The sequence below is a fragment of the Gigantopelta aegis genome, chromosome 13 (assembly GCF_016097555.1).
Source record: "Gigantopelta aegis isolate Gae_Host chromosome 13, Gae_host_genome, whole genome shotgun sequence".
Taxonomy (NCBI): Eukaryota; Metazoa; Mollusca; class Gastropoda; order Neomphalida; family Peltospiridae; genus Gigantopelta; species Gigantopelta aegis.
Window position 1 is genome coordinate 7245652 of NC_054711.1, and position 19154 is coordinate 7264805.

A 19154-nucleotide genomic window follows, 5' to 3' on the forward strand; every position below is an offset into this window, starting at 1 on the left:
CATCCTAAGCCTGAGGTGTCATGTGTCCACTAGCTTGAGTCACCTCTAGCCCTCCCCTTATTGATATGCAGGCCTGTGAGAATTAAAAGTTTGCATAATCCATATATGGGTCCCACGAATGTTTTTCAGGTAATCCATTTCATTTTGCGTAACCCGTTACAAAGAAATATATATCATCATTTGCACAGTGACAAACGGTGGTGTAAAATATTTTTAATGTCTTTATTTTTTCATGGGTTGTAACGTAAAACTAGACTTGCGCGAACAATGAGCAAAACGATCGTTTGCGTAATTTTTAGAGGCGTGATATGTTGTAGGGGAGGGCTAGAGAGGACTGTATGTAATACTTCTGCAATCTTCGACGACCAAATGGTAGCCAGCTACTGTGTCTAAAATACATTCCACGTAAATCTGATACCACAGAGCTTTAGTTTGTAAAGTAAAGTTTGTTTTATTTAACGACGCCGCTAGAGCACATTGATTTTTAATCTTATCATCGGCTATTGGACGTCAAACATATGGTCATTCTGACACTGTTTTTAGAGGAAACCCGCTGTCGCCACATAGGCTACTCTTTTTTACGACAGGCAGCAAGGGATCTTTTATTTGCGCTTCCCACAGGCAGGATAGCACAAACCATGGCCTTTGTTGAACCAGTTATGGATCACTGGTCGGTGCAAGTGGTTTACACCTACCCACTGAGTCTTGCGGAGCACTCACTCAGGGTTTGGAGTCGGTATCTCGATTAAAAATCCCATGCCTCGACTGGGATCCGAACCCAGTACCTACCAGCCTGTAGACCGATGGCCTGCCACGACGCCACCGAGGCCGGTAGCTTTTAGTTTGATTATTCTCGAGTCCAGTTATGACATTAAACGTACATGTAGTTAACCAGTACCAACGTGTCACGTGGGCACACACTTTGCTCTACGGCACCACAAGAACGTACAGCGCAGGTTCGTTTTGCTTACAGGTGTCCAGGGCTCACACTGCAATAAATTTTAGTTTAGCCAATTTTCAGATATGTAGAGTATTTCCTTGAAAATTATTAAAGTGTGGTTAATTTAAGGAATATTCTATTAGCCAAAAACTAAATGTTGTAGCCACTTTGTATACAAATTAGCAATTGGCTTATTTGGAATGTACAGGGTGAGCCCTGGGCGTCGGGTGTCTTCCTGTAGTGTTGGTACTAGTTTATAACAATATGTAAATTTAATGGGACAGTCCTGAGTTTACAACCATTGTAAAATGTTTCCTACCAATAGAGCCTTTTCGATGATGTAACATACAAATTAAATACATTTTCTTATTTAAAATATCAGTGTCCGTATTCACAAGGTTTTTGTTGTTGTCCTAATGCTTGTGGTAGCCTAAACCAGATTTTACCTCCCAATAATTTTGTACGTATGAAAAAATATATGTATCATGAATTAAGTAAAAACTGTATACGACCGTAAACACATTTGATATACAGACACTGGTATTCTAAACAAGAAAATGTATTTAGTAAGAAATAGTAGTCGCCAACAAGGCTCTGTTATCGCAAGCATCTTACAATGGCTGCAAATTCAGGACAGTCCCTTCAGTGTAATGACTGGACACGAGAATAATCAAACTAAAGCTCTCTGCCATCAGATTTAGGAAAATATGTCGACGATTGCTGAAGTATTACACACGGTCCGCTCTAGCCCACCACTACAACATATCAACAAGGGAAGGGATAGAGGTAACCCGAGCTAATACACACAGTCCTCTCTAGCCCTCCACTACAACATATCAACAAGGGGAGGGCTAGAGGTGATTCGAGCTAATACACACAATCCTCTCTAGCCCTCCACTACAACATATCAACAAGGGAAGGGCTAGAGGTAACCCGAGCTAATACACACAGTCCTCTCTAGCCCTCCACTACAACATATCAACAAGGGAAGGGATAGAGGTGATTCGAGCTAATACACACAGTCCTCTCTAGCCCTCCACTACAACATATAAACAAGGGGAGGGCTAGAGGTGATTCGAGCTAATACACACAGTCCTCTCTAGCCCTCCACTACAACATATAAACAAGGTAAGGGATAGAGGTAACCCGAGCTAATACACACAGTCCTCTCTAGCCCTCCACTACAACATATAAATAAGGGATGGCTAGAGGTGATTCGAGCTAATACACACAATCCTCTCTAGCCCTCCACTACAACATATCAACAAGGGAAGGGATAGAGGTAACCCGAGCTAATACACACAGTCCTCTCTAGCCCTCCACTACAACATATCAACAAGGGGAGGGCTAGAGGTGATTCGAGCTAATACACACAGTCCTCTCTAGCCCTCCACTACAACATATAAACAAGGGGAGGGCTAGAGGTGATTCGAGCTAATACACACAGTCCTCTCTAGCCCTCCACTACAACATATCAACAAGGGGAGGGCTAGAGGTTATTCGAGCTAATACACACAGTCCTCTCTAGCCCTCCAGTACAACATACATGTAGCAATAAGGGGAGGGCTAGAGGTGACTCGAGCTAATACACACAGTCCTCTCTAGCCCTCCAGTACAACATATAAATAAGGGGAGGGCTAGAGGTGACTCGAGCTAATACACACAGTCCTCTCTAGCCCTCCACTACAACATATCAATAAGGGGAGGGCTAGAGGTTATTCGAGCTACTGTCCACACACTTTCCTTTATGTCACCACAAGAAAATTCAGTTCGGCTTCATTTGACATATAGGGACGTCGGGTTTCTTTGTCTGGCGTTGGTACTAGTTTATAACAGTATGTAGGTTTAATACCATAGTCTGTCTCGAGAATAATGAAACTAAAGGTTTGTGGCATCAGATTTAGGAAAAATATTGTATTTTAGATCGAGTATAGTGATAGATATAAGAATTTTTTTTAATTTGTCCAATAGACAATTCGGGGATTTATCCTTGACTTTTTGCCAGGGTTCCATGTCTGATTGGATTTGGAAAAAATTTAAATTTGTAAATCATACTTGGGAATATGTTTTCAGGCCACTGAATAATGCGGTTTAGGGATCCTTGTTCTGTTAACGGTGCAGAAACGGATATTTTCAAACACTCAGAAACATGTGACAATCGGATCCAACCAAGAAGCCAAAGTTTGTTTTGTTTAACGATAACACTAGAGCACATTGATTTATTAATCATTAGCTATTGGATGTCAAACATTTGGTAATTTTTTTACGTATAGTCTTAGAGAGGAAACCTGCTACATTTTTCCATTAGTAGCAAGGGATCTTTTATTTGCACCATCCCATAGACAGGATAGCACATACAACAGGCTTTGATATACCAGTCGTGGTGCACTGGTTGGAACAAGAAATAAACCAATGGGGCCCACCGACGGGGATCAATCCCAGACCGACCGTGTATCAGGCAAGCACTTTACCACTGGACTATGTCCTGCCTCACCAAATAAGCATTACATACATATATATGTGTTCAAAATGGTTCAAAATCATCTGTTATCGGATGTGTTTTATGGATGACAAACGGATGCAATAATCAGACTGTTTATGATGTATATGTGTCACAAGCTTTAAAAGACCGATTTATGCTTCAGCAAAGTGTATTTTCACTCAAGCAATCTGGTTTTACCTTGGCATAAATTTGTTTTTTAATGTAATTTTTTGAATTGCAAGGGCCACATAATATGTTTTAATTATTTCATTGTGGTGAGGTGCACAGAAGAAAATTATTCTCAAAATATGTTGGCTTAATTTTGTAGGCATCGAAATAAGAAATATGTAACATCACATTAGTTACTGTTACCATATTCATAGTTCAGGTCAAGTTGCTGGTCAGATTACAAAACAAAAAATCAATAAGTTTTACTAAATAAACTGATATTTAATTGAAGCTGTACTGACACCATGCACAAATGAATTTTGAACTTTGAGTAACTGTAAATTACGTGACGTCACATAAGTTACACATTTGTTCTTTCAATTTCTACAAAAGTTGATATATTATGTGAGTAATTTTCTAGTGTGCACTTCACCACAATTAACTTATTTAAGAAAATTAATGACTGCATTAAATTTTGTACCTTAGTAAAAAAAAAAAAAAAAAAAATTGAAATAATAATTGGTACCATTTGTGTCGCATAAGTTACATATTTTAGACTGGTCTCAAAAGTACAGCAGTTACATGTATGCATCATCATGTTACAATTTTACCAACAATGATTAATCAACAAAAGTATATTTTTCTGTTCTATAAAATAAAAAATAAAAAAATAGTTTGAATAAATTTTTTTTAGGAATTTTTGTTTATTAAAATTAGTGAAAATTGGCATATTTATTACTGACAAATTACACCTTTCTTTTCATGCCTAAAGTCGCAAAGGCTGTCTTTTGTGCATCTAAAATATGCCTTTTTAAGAAAGTTTACTTCCTAAAAATACCAATATTATTAACTATATAAGATATTTTGTCATGTTTGTATATATAGACCACTTCCTGTGAAATGGCCATATAAAACAGTGTTTGTTCGCACTTACATTTTAAATTGTTTTAGTTATACCAGTTTAACTAAACCACATACCAAAGTGTTTTAGCTATGCCAGTTTAGCTATTCCGGTATATAGTGAAAAGATTGTGGTCCCACTTACTTTTTAAATTGTTTTAGTTATACCAGTTTAACTAAACCACATACCAAAGTGTTTTAGCTATGCCGGTTTAGCTATTCCGGTATATAGTGAAAAGATTGTGGTCCCACTTAAATTTTAAACAGGTTTAGTTAAACTAGTTTAAAGTGTAAATGTGAACGCAGATGTTGTTAGGCAACGTCATTTAATTTTTTGCAGAGTTCTTATTTTAAAATTGTTTTTCTTTTAAATATGTTATTTGCAGGTGGAAGATGTTGTTAGGCAACGGCATTTAATTTTGCAGAGTTCTTGTTTTAAATTATTTTTCTTTTATGTTTGCAGGTTGATTCATGTGCTCCATTAAAGACGTCATAATAGTTTCTGAGATACACATCAAGTGATTTGAGTTGTATGTGTTTTGCTCTTGGTGAATTAAACTACGTGTACACGTTTAGTATATTTTGCTTGCATCAAGTGTCGTGAGTTAAATCAAAAAAGATGAGCATGATGAGTCGAGGGATGCAAATGGATGCTGAGGATGAAGGTGGTGCGGATTTCAGAGCAGACTTGCTGTCGATCGATGATGACCTACATGTGGACGATATCAACACACTCAAGTTCCTCATTCAGGATTTGGCTCCGAGCAAAAAACTGGAAACCATAAACACTGGTCACGAATTGTTCGATTACCTAGAAAGGAGTGGTCGACTGAGTGAACAGAACAAATGGGTTTTGGCTGAGATGTTGAAAAGAATACTGAGACTTGATCTTCTTGACATGTTAAAAGTCGACGAGAAAGACCTCGATGAGCATCTGGCAAATTCTGGTTCTCATTTTTCTCTCTACAGACTTTTACTTCTGAGACTGGCCGATGACATTGGCGTTGATGACCTTCACAAATTGCTGTTCTGCTCGACCGATATTCCCAGATCCAAGAGAGAGAAAATAGCGACAGCGATGGACCTTTTTACTTTTTTGGAACAATCAAAGAAGCTGAGTCCTGATAATGTCGATCTGTTGGAGGACAGTCTGCATCACATAGGCAGGTGCGACCTTTCACAGGTCGTCACCGATTACAAAGGAACTAATTATTCCAATAACTTCCCAACTGGAGCTCCCGGGAATTATGTTGGTGGCACAAAACCGGCATACCAAAGTGCTAAGTTTAATCCTCCTGCAAGCCAAGCCCCTGTGACAGGACTGTCGAACAAACCTGGTCCTCCTGCTAGACCAGCCCCTGTGACAGGACTACAAGTGGAGTTTTCCAAACCACCAGCACTTTCCCACACAGGTCAAGCTGTGCTCGATCCAGGGTCAAGGTTACAGCCGTATCACGAGCAGATGCCAGAACAAGGTAACAGATTAGTTCTTTTTTGTTAAATTAAATCGGACTTTTGTTTGCGGGAATTTGTTTTTTTCCCCAACTGATTTTAATTTTTAGCTGATTCAGTATCAAGTTTTTAACTATTTTTTTTTTAGATCCCTTACTTTTTAAAATGCTCCACACAAATATTTCAGATATTTTGTCTCATATTATTTTCATATCTTGGCTTATAATGTTGCAGAAATGTTATCTTCTAATTTTAGGCAAAGACTTAACTGCATTAACTTATATTCTTTTTTGTCCCACATCAATGAAACTTTATGTAGTTTAAACAATATTTTATTCCATTTACTGGTGGGATTGGTCGACATGCTACAAGCCTATATTAGGACCTTTCCCTACATTTTTTTACAAACAAACTGACAAGATGACAGACGAAGTACAATTAATAATGAATGAATGAATATTTAACGACACCCCAGCACGATACAATTAATAACTAACAATAATAAAAGTTTATTAATGAAACTTGATTTATAGTTACAAACTGACGATGACAGACGAAGTACAATTAATAACTAACAATAATAAAACATAATAGTAGATGATTAACATAACAGTGGGCTACAGAAAGGAAAGGTATGTACATAGAAATAGTACAGGTAGAAAAATGTAACAGTGCTATTACGTTTATTAATGAAACTTGATTTATAGTTACACATGTCCAGGTATGGATGTTTATTACAATGCATGAAATTAAAAAAGAAAATATATATCCTCTGCCTCGGTGGTGTCGTGATTAACCCATCAGACATAAGGCTGGTAGGTACAGGGTTCACAGCCCGGTACCGGCTCTCATGCAGGGTGAGTTTTAACGACTTGATGGGTAGATGTAAGACTACTACACCCTCTTCTCTCTCACTAACCATTAACGACTAACAACTAACCCACTGTCCTGGACAGACAGCGCAGATAGCTGAGGTGTGTGCCCAGGACAGCGTGCTTGAACCATAACTGGATATAATGGCACAATATTTCACGAGAACCGTAGTGAGTCGGTTACACAACTTTAAAATCACGAGAACCGTCAAACGGTTACATGGTAACAAATACATTCTAAAATTTAAAGTACCATGTATCAGTAATGAAAGTGAAAATCAGTTTGTTTTTAAATACATGTGTATATTTGAACCACCAATGTAGCCTAGAACCATAGTTCAAATGTATTAGGATTCAGTAGGCTAAACTCATTGTTTACGAGAACTGTATTCATGTAACTGAACATGAACTGATTTCCAGTTACCTAAGATTTTGAAATATTGTCCCCTGATATAAGCACGAAAATAAGTTGAAATGAAAAAAAACGTTTATTTGAATTATTTTATTTAATTCAATTTTTTTTAAACATGCATTGAGATGACCATCTATGGCTGCAACTATCAGTGACACCGAATAAGTTTATCATGGGCATGTTACATGTACAAGCCTCCGAAAATTGTTTCATTTGCGCGTCACTCGCTTAAATATAGTTTGTGCTGTAACCCATATTTTGTTCACACATTGAATTTATGGGGCGGGATCACAGTGGTAAAGCGCCTGATGCCTTGATGCGCAGTCCGTCTAAGATCGATTCCAGTCAGTGGGCCCATCAGGCTATTTCTCGCTCCAGCCAGTGCACCACAACTGGTACATGTATATGAAAAGCTGCTGTACGTGCCATCCTGTCTGTGGGATGGTGCATATATAAGATCCCTTGCGACTAATGGAAAAATGTAGCGGGTTTCCTCTCTAAGACTATATGTTAAAATTACCAAATGTTTGACATCCAATAGCCGATGAAATCAATGTGCTTTAGTGGTGTCGTTGAACAAAACAGATTTTTTCGTCACATGTATCTTTATTTTATTTAAATATAATTATTTTTCTTTTTTTTTACAGTTATTCCAGACCCGATAATTCAGGATATTGCCATGCACATGTCGAACCAACAGTTTACTGCCCTTGGCTTTGAGTTGGGCTTTAACTTGGCGAAACTTCAGAGCCTTAGCCGGCGTTTTGCAAGACCGACCGAGAGGAATTTCAGCATGATCAAGGAGTGGTTGCTAGACAACCAGCTGGGTAGAAACCCGACCGTTGTGAGGCTTGCGGAAGCCATGAGGAGCGTCGAGATGACAATTGTGGCAGATCGTTTGGAAGAGATGTTTGGCCTGTCTCAGCCAGGTATGTTGACTAACATGATACATACAGGGCGTCTAGATTATGGTAGCCCCACTCCCATGGCTAGTGATATTCAATGTTGGGCTAGTAAATAACTACTATTGCCATGCCCGACAGGGCTTCTAGATAATGGTAGCCCCACTCCCATGGCTAGTGATATTCAATGTTGGGCTAGTAAATAACTACTATTGCCATGCCCGACAGGGCTTCTAGATAATGGTAGCCCCACTCCCATGGCTAGTGATATTCTATGTTGGGCTAGTAAATAACTACTATTGCCATGCCCGACAGGGCTTCTAGATAATGGTAGCCCCACTCCCATGGCTAGTGATATTCAGTGTTGGGCTAGTAAATAACCACTATTGCCATGCCCGACAGGGCTTCTAGATAATGGTAGCCCCACTCCCATGGCTAGTGATATTCAATGTTGGGCTAGTAAATAACTGCTATTGCCATGCCCGACAGGGCTTCTAGATTATGGTAGCCCCACTCCCATGGCTGGTGATATTCAGTGTTGGGCTAGTAAGTAACTGCTATTGCCATGCCCGACAGGGCTTCTAGATTATGGTAGCCCCACTCCCATGGCTGGTGATATTCAATGTTGGGCTAGTAAGTAACTGCTATTGCCATGCCCGACAGGGCTTCTAGATTATGGTAGCTCCACTCCCATGGCTAGTGATATTCAATGTTGGGCTAGTGAGTAATTGCTATTGCCATGCCCAACAGGGCTTCTAGATTATGGTAGCCCCACTCCCATGGCTGGTGATATTCAGTGTTGGGCTAGTAAGTAACTGCTATTGCCATGCCCGACAGGGCTTCTAGATAATGGTAGCCCCACTCCCATGGCTAGTGATATTCAATGTTGGGCTAGTAAATTACTATTGCCATGCCCGACAGGGCTTCTAGATAATGGTAGCCCCACTCCCATGACTAGTGATATTCAATGTTGGGCTAGTAAATAACTAATATTGCCATGCCCGATAAGGCTTCTAGATAATGGTAGCCCCACTCCCATGGCTAGTGATATTCAGTGTTGGGCTAGTAAGTAACTACTATTGCCATGCCCGACAGGGCTTCTAGATAATGGTAGCCCCACTCCCATGGCTAGTGATATTCAGTGTTGGGCTAGTAAGTAACTACTATTGCCATGCCCGACAGGGCTTCTACATAATGGTAGCCCCACTCCCATGGCTAGTGATATTCAGTGTTGGGCTAGTAAGTAACTGCTATTGCCATGCCAGACAGGGCTTCTAGATTATGGTAGCCCCACTCCCATGGCTAGTGATATTCAGTGTTGGGCTAGTAAGTAACTACTATTGCCATGCCCGACAGGATATCTAGATTATGGTAGACCCACTCCCATGGCTAGTGATATTCAATCTTGGTCTAGTAAATAGCCACTATTGCCATGCCTGGTGGCTAGTGAATTTTCTTTGGTCAAATGTTGCAGTTTAAGTCTATTTTGTAAATATTAATATCCTGCCCCTGCCCCCACCCCAACTCCCATTGTTAGTCTTTAGATGACAGATCCGATTATTACTATTATTTAGTAAAATTGTATTAATCTAAAGTAAAGTAGGGCTAGTGAATTTTTAATCGTGGCTAGTAAATGTTTTAAATCACTAATCCCCTGGCTAGTGGATTTAAAAACAGTTCTAGAAGCCCTGTACATATATATAAAAGTACACATACGTTGTTTTCACTTCCTACTTATTGAACAAGTTTATTTTGCGCAAGAATATCTAGAGAATACTCAACCGTTTATCTTGCACAAGTGAATTGATGTTGGCCTTCCCAAGCCTTTGGTGAGGGAAGAACAACATCAATTCATGAGTGCAAGATAAACGGTATTGACAAGTAGTGATTTGGGTGTTCTATTTATTACCCATTTTCAATATTTATCATTTTATGGAAGATTTTCCAACGATACTGTTGTTGAAAATAAGTTTGCAAATTGAGAACAAGAGGCAGACATGTGTGTCGTAGCTGTGATGTAAGTTACTTGTTGATATGACTTCCACCATGGAAACTATTCTTACACACAATTAACTGCCTATAGTGAAGCACTGTTTGTGATGTCAAAAACATATCTAGGGAAAGAAATGTTTTTTGTCCCTAGGAAAAAACCACTTTTCTTCCCTAAACAGGGAGATAGAGCTTGAAAAAATTAACATTGGGGGTTTGGGGTGGGGAGATAGATATTCTTATTTACAAAATAGACTAACCTGCCGAAGAAAAGTTTGCTGCATTGTAAGATGTTTCTCTTAAAGGGACATTCCAGAGTTTTCTGCATTGTAAGATGTTTCTTTTAAAGGGACATTCCATAGTTTGCTGCATTGTAAGATGTTTCTCTTAAAGGGACATTCCAGAGTTTGTTGCATTGTAAGATGTTTTCGACTAATAAAATATTTCTACGATTAAACTTACATGTTAAATATATTTTCTTGTATAGAATATCAGTGTCTGTATATTCAATGTGTTTCTGCTCATCTTAATATTTGTAAGAAGCCCAAACTGGATTTCGTCTTCAAATAATTTCGTACGTACGAAAAAACCAAAAAACGAAATTTAACCCAATACAAATATTAGAACGATCAGAAATATGTTTAATATCCAGCCACTAATATTTTATGCAGAAAAATATATTTAATATTTAATTGCAATCGTTAAAACGTCTCTTAGTCGATAACATCTTAAACATTGCAGCAAACTGAGGAATGTCCCTTTAAATAAAACAAACTTTACTTTTGATAGATCTCTTATTTCTTTGTTAGAACTCTTTATTTCATTAATTAGGAAAATGTTTATTTTTATTTCAGGTCTTGACATCAGTATGCGTCAGAATCGATTAAATACGGAACAGACTTCGCAGGCCTCTGCAAGACAAGGTAATTTTAATCTCGGGTCTTTAGTGAAGGGGCGTTCTCATTACGTGATTAGTTGTACCGACTTGTTGAACCGTACTGTGAGAACATCTAAATCGGAACGACTTTAGTCTTATACGACAAGTCGTGCCGGAATCGTACCGATTAGAACATGTTCTGTTTCTCATAACAAATTGTAAGCTTTCAACCAATCAAATCACATTAAAGTATAACCGTTTAGTTTTGTCACTTCCGGGTTTTTTCATTTGCTTACATGTATAAACATATGTCAAAATGTCTGGATTTCATGGGTCCATAAAACCTATTATTGTCCAGATGTGGTCAATAATTGTTTTGTTACATAATGCCATCAGTAAATTGTCTACATTCATGTTTTCTTTATTTCAGTGGAAAGTTGTATGCACTTACATTTCCCGCATAAAATATTTTTAAACTGATGAGCTTTGTTTGACGTGATCAAATCTCATGACATTACGTCTTCCCACACACACGATTCGAGTCGTTATGACAAATCGCATGTGACAAGTCGGTGCGACTATAATCGCACAATGAGAATGCTACTTTAAGACATTGCAGTCCTCTAATTTACAGGAAATAGTCCTGTGTTTTGGGAATTGACCCTTAACACGTGCTACCTGTGTGGTCCTCTGATTCATATGTTTTGGGAATCAGTCCTGCAGTCTGGGAATTAAAATTTCACGGACCTGTATTTTGGGAATTGATTATCTAAATGGAACATTCTAAATCATATAAATACAGGGCTTGAACTTAACGACAGCACCAATGGCAATTGCCGTCGTTGAGATATAAATATATCACCGATAGCACTGTTGTGAAAATTATTTCACGCGGGACATAGACATGATATGAAATGGTAGCGAGTTTAATATCCTATTTATTACCCATAATCGATCTTAATTTATTTCACTCATCTCGTTTCGTTGACGTTCCTGTAAGGTTGTGTGCCAATTGATGACATCATCGTGTGACGTCAAAAGTGTTACGTCCCACTTGGCGTTCTAGTGGGACGTATCACTTTGATATGCACCAAGATATTTTTAACCATATGGGTATATAATTTTTGCTGTATTCTTATTTGTATATGTGGGGCCGGGGTTAGCCCAGTGATAAAGCGCTCGCTTGATGCGTGGTCGGTTTGGGATCGATCCCCATCGGTGGGCCCATTGGGCTATTTCTCGTTCCAGCCAGTGCACCACAACTGGTATATCAAAGGCCGTGGTATGTACTATCCTGTCTGTGGGATGGTGCATATAAAAGATCCTTTGCTGCTAATCGAAAAGAGTAGCTCATAAAGTGGCGACAGCGGGTTTCCTCTCTCAATATCTGTGTGTTCCTTAACCATATGTCTGACGCCATATAACCATAAATAAAATGTGTTGAGTGTGTCGTTAAATCAAAAAAAAAAAAAAAAATATATATATATATTTGTATATGTTGTCACTATTGTTGTTTACTGAAATTCATAAAAAAAATTTACAATGTGAATTCTGTTTGTTTTCCGTGGTTTGAAAACCCCCATTAAGTCTTAACTTTGATCATCTTAAATTTTGAACCAGTTCCCAACACTAGTTCTCACTATACATCACTATAGACAAGAGTTACAGACATGTTCTACTCATATCTACACAATTAAAATTCGGTCTTAAAATTTCACCCAGTCCCCAGTGTCACAATTACCCTGTTTTGCGCCTAATAGCAACAAATTAAACCATGTTTAAACTCTGGGCTTCTAGAATTGTTTTTAAATTCACTAGCCATGGGATCAGTGATCTAAAAAATGTATGAGCCACGATTAAAAATTCACTAGCCCTACTTTACTTAATACAATTTTACTAAATAATAGTAATAATCGGATATGTCACCTAAAGATGGAGATAGTGCTTAAAAACACTAACATTGGGGGTTGGGGTGGGGACAGGATATTCATATTTACAAAATAGACTTGACTGCAACATTGACAACCCCCCCCCCCCCCCCCCCCCCCCCCCCCCCCCAAAAAAAAAAAAATCCTAACCCATGGCAATAAAAATCCCAAAAATATCACTAACTATGGGAGTGGGTCAATGTAGAAGCCCTGTCAGGCATGGCAATAGTAGTTATTGACTATCCCAACATTGAATATCACTAGCTATGGGAGTGGGTCAATGTAGAAGCCCTAATTAAACAAACATTCTTTCTGTTAGAGCTGGGAGGTATTAACATCTCACGTTCCCTAGGGCCCATTGCTAGTTTCCGGGTAATATACCTCGGTGCAAGATTCTTTTTTTCTTTTTTTTTTGGACAAAAAACTAATACCTATGCCGATATCAAGCAGGATTTTGGGAGTGTACCTGGTTCTAAACGCATGCTTCCATAATGTTGATATTATGTCATAATCCAATATTGTTCATGTGAAAATTTGACATGCTGAATTTTCTGTGTTAAATTTCCTCTTTTTATTGGGAATATGATGCCCACATACTCTTCTTGTCAGTCAGTTTGCATTTGAGTAATGTAGTCGGAAATATTTTTATCGTATTTTACTTAATAACGAATATTTTTCAATACCAAAATTCCAATATTTTGAGATTTGCTCGGTACGGTAAATTGGTATTAACATGATACTGTTACCAAATGGTATATACAGTATACTGTCCAGCTCAGCCTTCTGTTGGTTGTTAATCTTCAGATGCTCAAGGAATAAGTGGTAAAGCGCTTGCCTGATGCGCGGTCAGTTTAGGATCAATCCCCGTCGGTGGCATCATCAGGCTATTTCTCGTTCCAGCCACTGGTCCACGACTGGTGTAGCAAAGGCTGTGGTATGTACTATCTTGTCTGTGGGATGGTGCATATAAAAGATCCCTTGCTACTAATCAAAAAGAGTACCCATGAAGTGGTGACAGTGGGTTTCACCCCTCTATATATGTGTGGTCCTTAACCATATGTCTCATGCCATATAATCATAAATAAAATGTGTTGAGTGCGTCGTTAAATAAAACATTTCCTTCCTTCTTTCAGATGCTCAAGTTGTTCAGATGGCTCAGCAGTTGGACAGAATCGATGTCGATCCCGAACCCGTCCCATATTACAAGATGGATGCCGTGCCTAGAGGTAACAGCTCTTCTACATTTGATCACCCATCGATGTTTGGGAATAATTTACTCACAACCCTCAAATTAAGTTTAAAAAAAGAAAAGGTTTTAATGTCCGCAGAAACAAAAGCAAAGCAGGCTTCTGAAAATTGAAAAAAAAATCTGCCTCACTAGTTTAGTACAAACGGGCAATTATTTCACCCACATCGCGCCCTTGCGTGAACCCTGGTGACCCATTTATCAGTTACTCAGAAATAAATCCAGGTAACCCATTTCTTTTTTCCAAAAACCTTTTATATCTAAGTAAATGGTGCTCCAAATTTTGCATGAACAAAAAATAGGTTATGAAAAAAACATTTGAGTAAACACAAAGAGTAATGCGTGAACAAAATAACCATTCTCGCAATTTTCAGACACCTGCAAAAGCCACGGTGGGGGTGGTGAACGTAAAACTATTTAAACAGGTTCCGTATTCATAAACGTACTTAAGTCAATGTATGATACCTAAATACATACTTAAAGTACATAGATAAGTATCATACATTGACTTAAGTACGTTTATGAATATGGAGCCTGGAGTGTGAATTCTCCTCGGATCCGCTGTTTTCCACTCATGGAACATTGCATTTCCTCAAATTTTAATCATCCTTTCCTCCAAAATGTGTCAGATGGCACAGATTTTAACCTAGGATTTCCCACCCCTGTTTAAACCTAGTTTCAATGCAAGAAACGTCTGCAGACTCGCTAGGCATAACATTGTTATGATACCTCACAACCACCAACCCCTTCCCCACCCCCACCCCCGTCACAATGTATTGAATTCTGAATGAGATCTTCAGCATTGGAGTTAAAATATTTTAATTAAGGATATTTGTAACAACAAATCTGATTGGATATTTAGTGAAATCTTGGATAGCTAAGTCTGTGTTTTAACAGTAGAATTTTAAAAAGTGGAACTACGTCATGACTTAAGAAAAGAACGAAAGATTCCTTGCTGCTAAAGGAAAAATGTGGTGGGTTTCCTCTCAAGACTCTGTATCAGAATTACTAAATGTTGGATATTCAATAGCAGATGATTAATCAATCAGTGTGCTCTAGTGGTTTTGTGGTATGTGCTATCCTGTCTGTGGGAATGGTGCATATAAAGATCCCTTGCTGCGAATTGAAAAGAGTAGCCATTGAAGTGGTGACAGCGGGTTTGCTCTCTCAATATCTGTGTGGTCCTTAACCATATGTCAAGTTTTAGTCTATTTTTAGATGATATTTCACCATTTCAAAGTCGTAGACTCATGTTTTACTCAATTGTAACTTTATCCAAGTGTGTTACAGGTTTGTAGATTAACTAAACTTAGTGTTAATTTTCATGGGCTGAAACTAGGGTCTGTCCCTTTAATGAGTGTTCAAATTTTCTTTGTGTAATAATTAAGAGATATTTTTAGTTATGTGATATATTTGTGGTATTTTCTTGATTTCAGGAATATGTTTAATAATTAACAACAGAGATTTTTATCAGGATCCAAATGACTCGCATTCAAAGGCGATGCCTTCAAGGGAGGGAACTGATGTTGATGCAAGTATGTTATTTTATTACTACAACCAGCCTCGGTAGTGCAGTGGTTAAGCCATCGGACTACAGGCTGGTAGGTACAGGGTTCACAGCCCGGTACCCGTTCCAGCCCAGAGTGAGTTCTTACGGGCTCAGTGGATAGGTGTAAGGCAACTACACCCTCTTTTCTCTCACTAACCACAAACCAACTAACAACTAACCCACTGTCTTGGACAGACATCCCAGATAGCTGAGGTGTGTGCCCAGGACAGCTTGGTTGAACCTTAATTGGATGTAAGCACGAAAATAAGTTGAAATGAATGAATTGGTACTACATATATGTGTAGTCCATTATCAAGACTTGGGCTGTCACAGAAATGATCAAGTGAGGTTGTATGTAATGTTCAACAATTAAATTTAATATATGAAAAATTGAGGATTCCCGCATTCAGCAAATTACCGGGGGGGGGGGGGGGGGGGGGGGGGGGAATAATAACCACAGAATGGTGATTCCCCCTATTCCGTGGATTCAGATTTCCAGAAGAAAGAGTATGATTGTTATTTCATAGTATTTTATTTTGATTAAATAATTATACACTTGGAATTCTAAAATTGAACATGATAATTTTTGACATTTGTGTTAGTGTGAAATACAGAACAGATTTAGGAACGGTTTGGCGCTAATGTGCTACGCTATCTTCCAATGAGTTCCCTGCTTCCTGTTCTGGTCACATGGCTGAAGCTTCCTTCTTTCCCCTCCTCTTTGCTTATATTGTCCGGACATCTTTTCTTTACTCTTATAAAGTCTAAGCCATCATGGTTTTTCTGATGGTGTAGTCGACTTGGTTTTTTTAATCTGGAATAGGTGGTACACTGTGTGCATTATCCTGTCTGTGGGATGGTGCATATAAAAGATCCCTTGCTATTAATGGAAAAATGTATCAAGTTTCCTCTCGTATGTTTGACATCCATTAGCCGATGATTAATAAATCAATGTGCTCTAGTGATGTCGTTAAAGAAAACAAACTTTAACTTTTTATGTGGAATAGTTGGAAGATTGGGGTTGGCTGTTGGGATATTCGGACCAGTTTACTGCATACCTGAAGGGTGGGTGGGAGGGGGAAATGTCATTTGTTTGAGGTCAGGCTAAGTATTCATAAAAGAGAAAATGATCCAAGTTTTCTACATTTTTGCTTTTAGAAAAACTACAAGACACATTTCAGAGACTGCAGTTCATCGTGAAATGTTACACGGACCTGACTGATACAGATATGGCTCGTCTCGCATCTCAAGTCGCTCTGGAAGACCATTCAGAATTCGACTGTTTCGTATGTTGTATTTTATCTCACGGAGCAGAAGGAAAGCTCTATGGCAGTAATGGTCGACTGCTCAGCATCACAGACCTCACGGGTCCGTTCAAATCACAGACGTGTCCATCCCTGGCAGGAAAACCAAAGCTGTTTTTCATTCAGGCTTGTCAAGGGAGAGAGAAGCAACATGGTACGTACTTTACGAAATATTTCTCCGTGAACATTTTGTTTTTAAAAAATTTGATTACTGACAGTTTCTAATCAATTCAGGGCCAGGGTTTACAACATACAACCACTTGGGACAGATAATTTGTAATCTGTCGTAGGTAGAGCTAGGCGGTATACCGTGTATACCGTTTGATATCAGTATCATGTTAATACTGATTTACCGTACCAAGCAAATTTCAAAATACCGAAATTTTGGTATTGAAAAATGTTTCCCGCCATTTAGTAAAGCACTGACAATATATCTGATGAACGTAAAATGGGTTCGGTATAAATCAGACGAGAGCCTTGTGTATGGAATTTAAATTTATGTTGATAAAATTAGCTGGTGAGCCTCAACTCAGGCATGTATTTAAAGTAGAGTATATCGATAATACATGTACTGCTTGCTATTGGTGTTGTGTCAATACCGAATACTATACCAGTACCGAGGTAAAAAATACCAATACCGATATCAGATCTCAAATTTCAATACCGCCCAGCTGTAGTCATAGCCTGTTAGTTATTCTCCAAGTATGCAGGTTTCGACAAAAATACACTGGTCCTCGGTTCTGGCTAGTGAATGTTTGGTCTGGGCTAGTGAAAACATTCATCTGTATTACTTGTATTACTATAAACATTTCCATACACTAGCTTACCTTTTATATGACGCCCAATAGCCGATATGTAGATTTGCAGGGCTCGAACTTAACAATTTGTCTCTCACAGGAATATGAAAACAGAATTGCTTTGGGTAAAATGGGCCACCGATGTCAATTTAAAGCCTGGCCATGGCAATTGACTTTTGCAGCAAATAAATAAGACTGAAAGGTTACTTTGCTGTATGTCGACATATTTTAAATGCACTAATGTTATATACTGGTAGCTAATGTACACCAGGTGTAAACATTTTGCCATCATTTAGGAGCTTTACTGACGGCACTTATTTGCCATCAGTGATGATCCCAACCTACGGCAATTGATATCTCAACGACGGCAATTGTCGTCGGTGTCGTTGTTAAGTTCGAATCCTATTTTTGTCCTGGGGTGTCGTTAAACATTCATTTCATTCATTCAGTCAGTCAGTTATTGTATTACTATAATACATGTACAATGTATGTAAGCACTAGTCCAAGCCTCTGTGAGGGCCAGTGACTTTCTCAAACATCTGTCAAACACTGAAATATGATGTCCGATCTTCACAGGTCAAGAAATACAGACAGACAGTGCATACGAACTTGTCGACGTAGATGCACCACCACCGACGGAAGTAATTCCAAACGAAGCTGATTTTCTGTTCGGATACGCCACGGTGATAGGGTTTGTGTCGTACAGATCAAAGACGCACGGATCCTGGTACATCTCCAAGCTGACAGAGATGCTGAACAAATATGCTAAGAAGTAAGCTATCAATTAAAGCGACAGACCCTAGTTTTTAAACACTACAACATATTTTTCAATTTTAAAGCCGTTTTTGGATGATTTAAATTTGAAGTACATACATTTTATTATTTAGAATATGCATTTTGCTGCAAAAAAAGTTAATTTTCAAATGAAAGGACATCTGTGGTTTGCTAGAATATAAAGACTTCACAGCATTGCTACTAGCATTATGAAATGTGGAATAGACGTATTTTGGAACGTCTGAATATTACCTAAGCATCATCAGTTTTTTAAACCATTAAATTATCGAGTAACAAAGTATAAACTGAAAACAAAGCTGAATGACGGGGGGTGGGTAGGGGGAGGTCACCAGTCGGACTGGTGGTTAATATATATTTTTAACTCGTCCATAAGAATATTTACACGCATAAATTTATCAAGAGGGTTGGTACTTTCTGCAACCCCAGACCTCTGAAATTTGCGAGAACAATCGCGCGTCGCTCGCACAAATCTAGTTTTGCGTCACCCATTTTTCGTTTGAACATTAAATTCAGGACATTATTTACATCGTCATGGTGGGTT

General features: G+C 38.5%; 1 protein-coding gene across 1 annotated transcript in view; it reads left to right on the forward strand.

Moving 5' to 3' along the window:
- The window catches only part of LOC121387773, a 29465-nt gene that overhangs the window by 9736 nt on the left and 575 nt on the right, over nt 1-19154 (forward strand). Inside the window, exons 2-8 of the mRNA XM_041518979.1 lie at nt 4954-5965; nt 7874-8155; nt 10972-11040; nt 14056-14148; nt 15605-15703; nt 16876-17175; nt 18395-18590. Coding sequence (XP_041374913.1) covers nt 5110-5965; nt 7874-8155; nt 10972-11040; nt 14056-14148; nt 15605-15703; nt 16876-17175; nt 18395-18590 — 1895 coding nt within the window. The 5' untranslated portion in view covers nt 4954-5109. The remainder of the gene's footprint in view (nt 1-4953; nt 5966-7873; nt 8156-10971; nt 11041-14055; nt 14149-15604; nt 15704-16875; nt 17176-18394; nt 18591-19154) is intronic.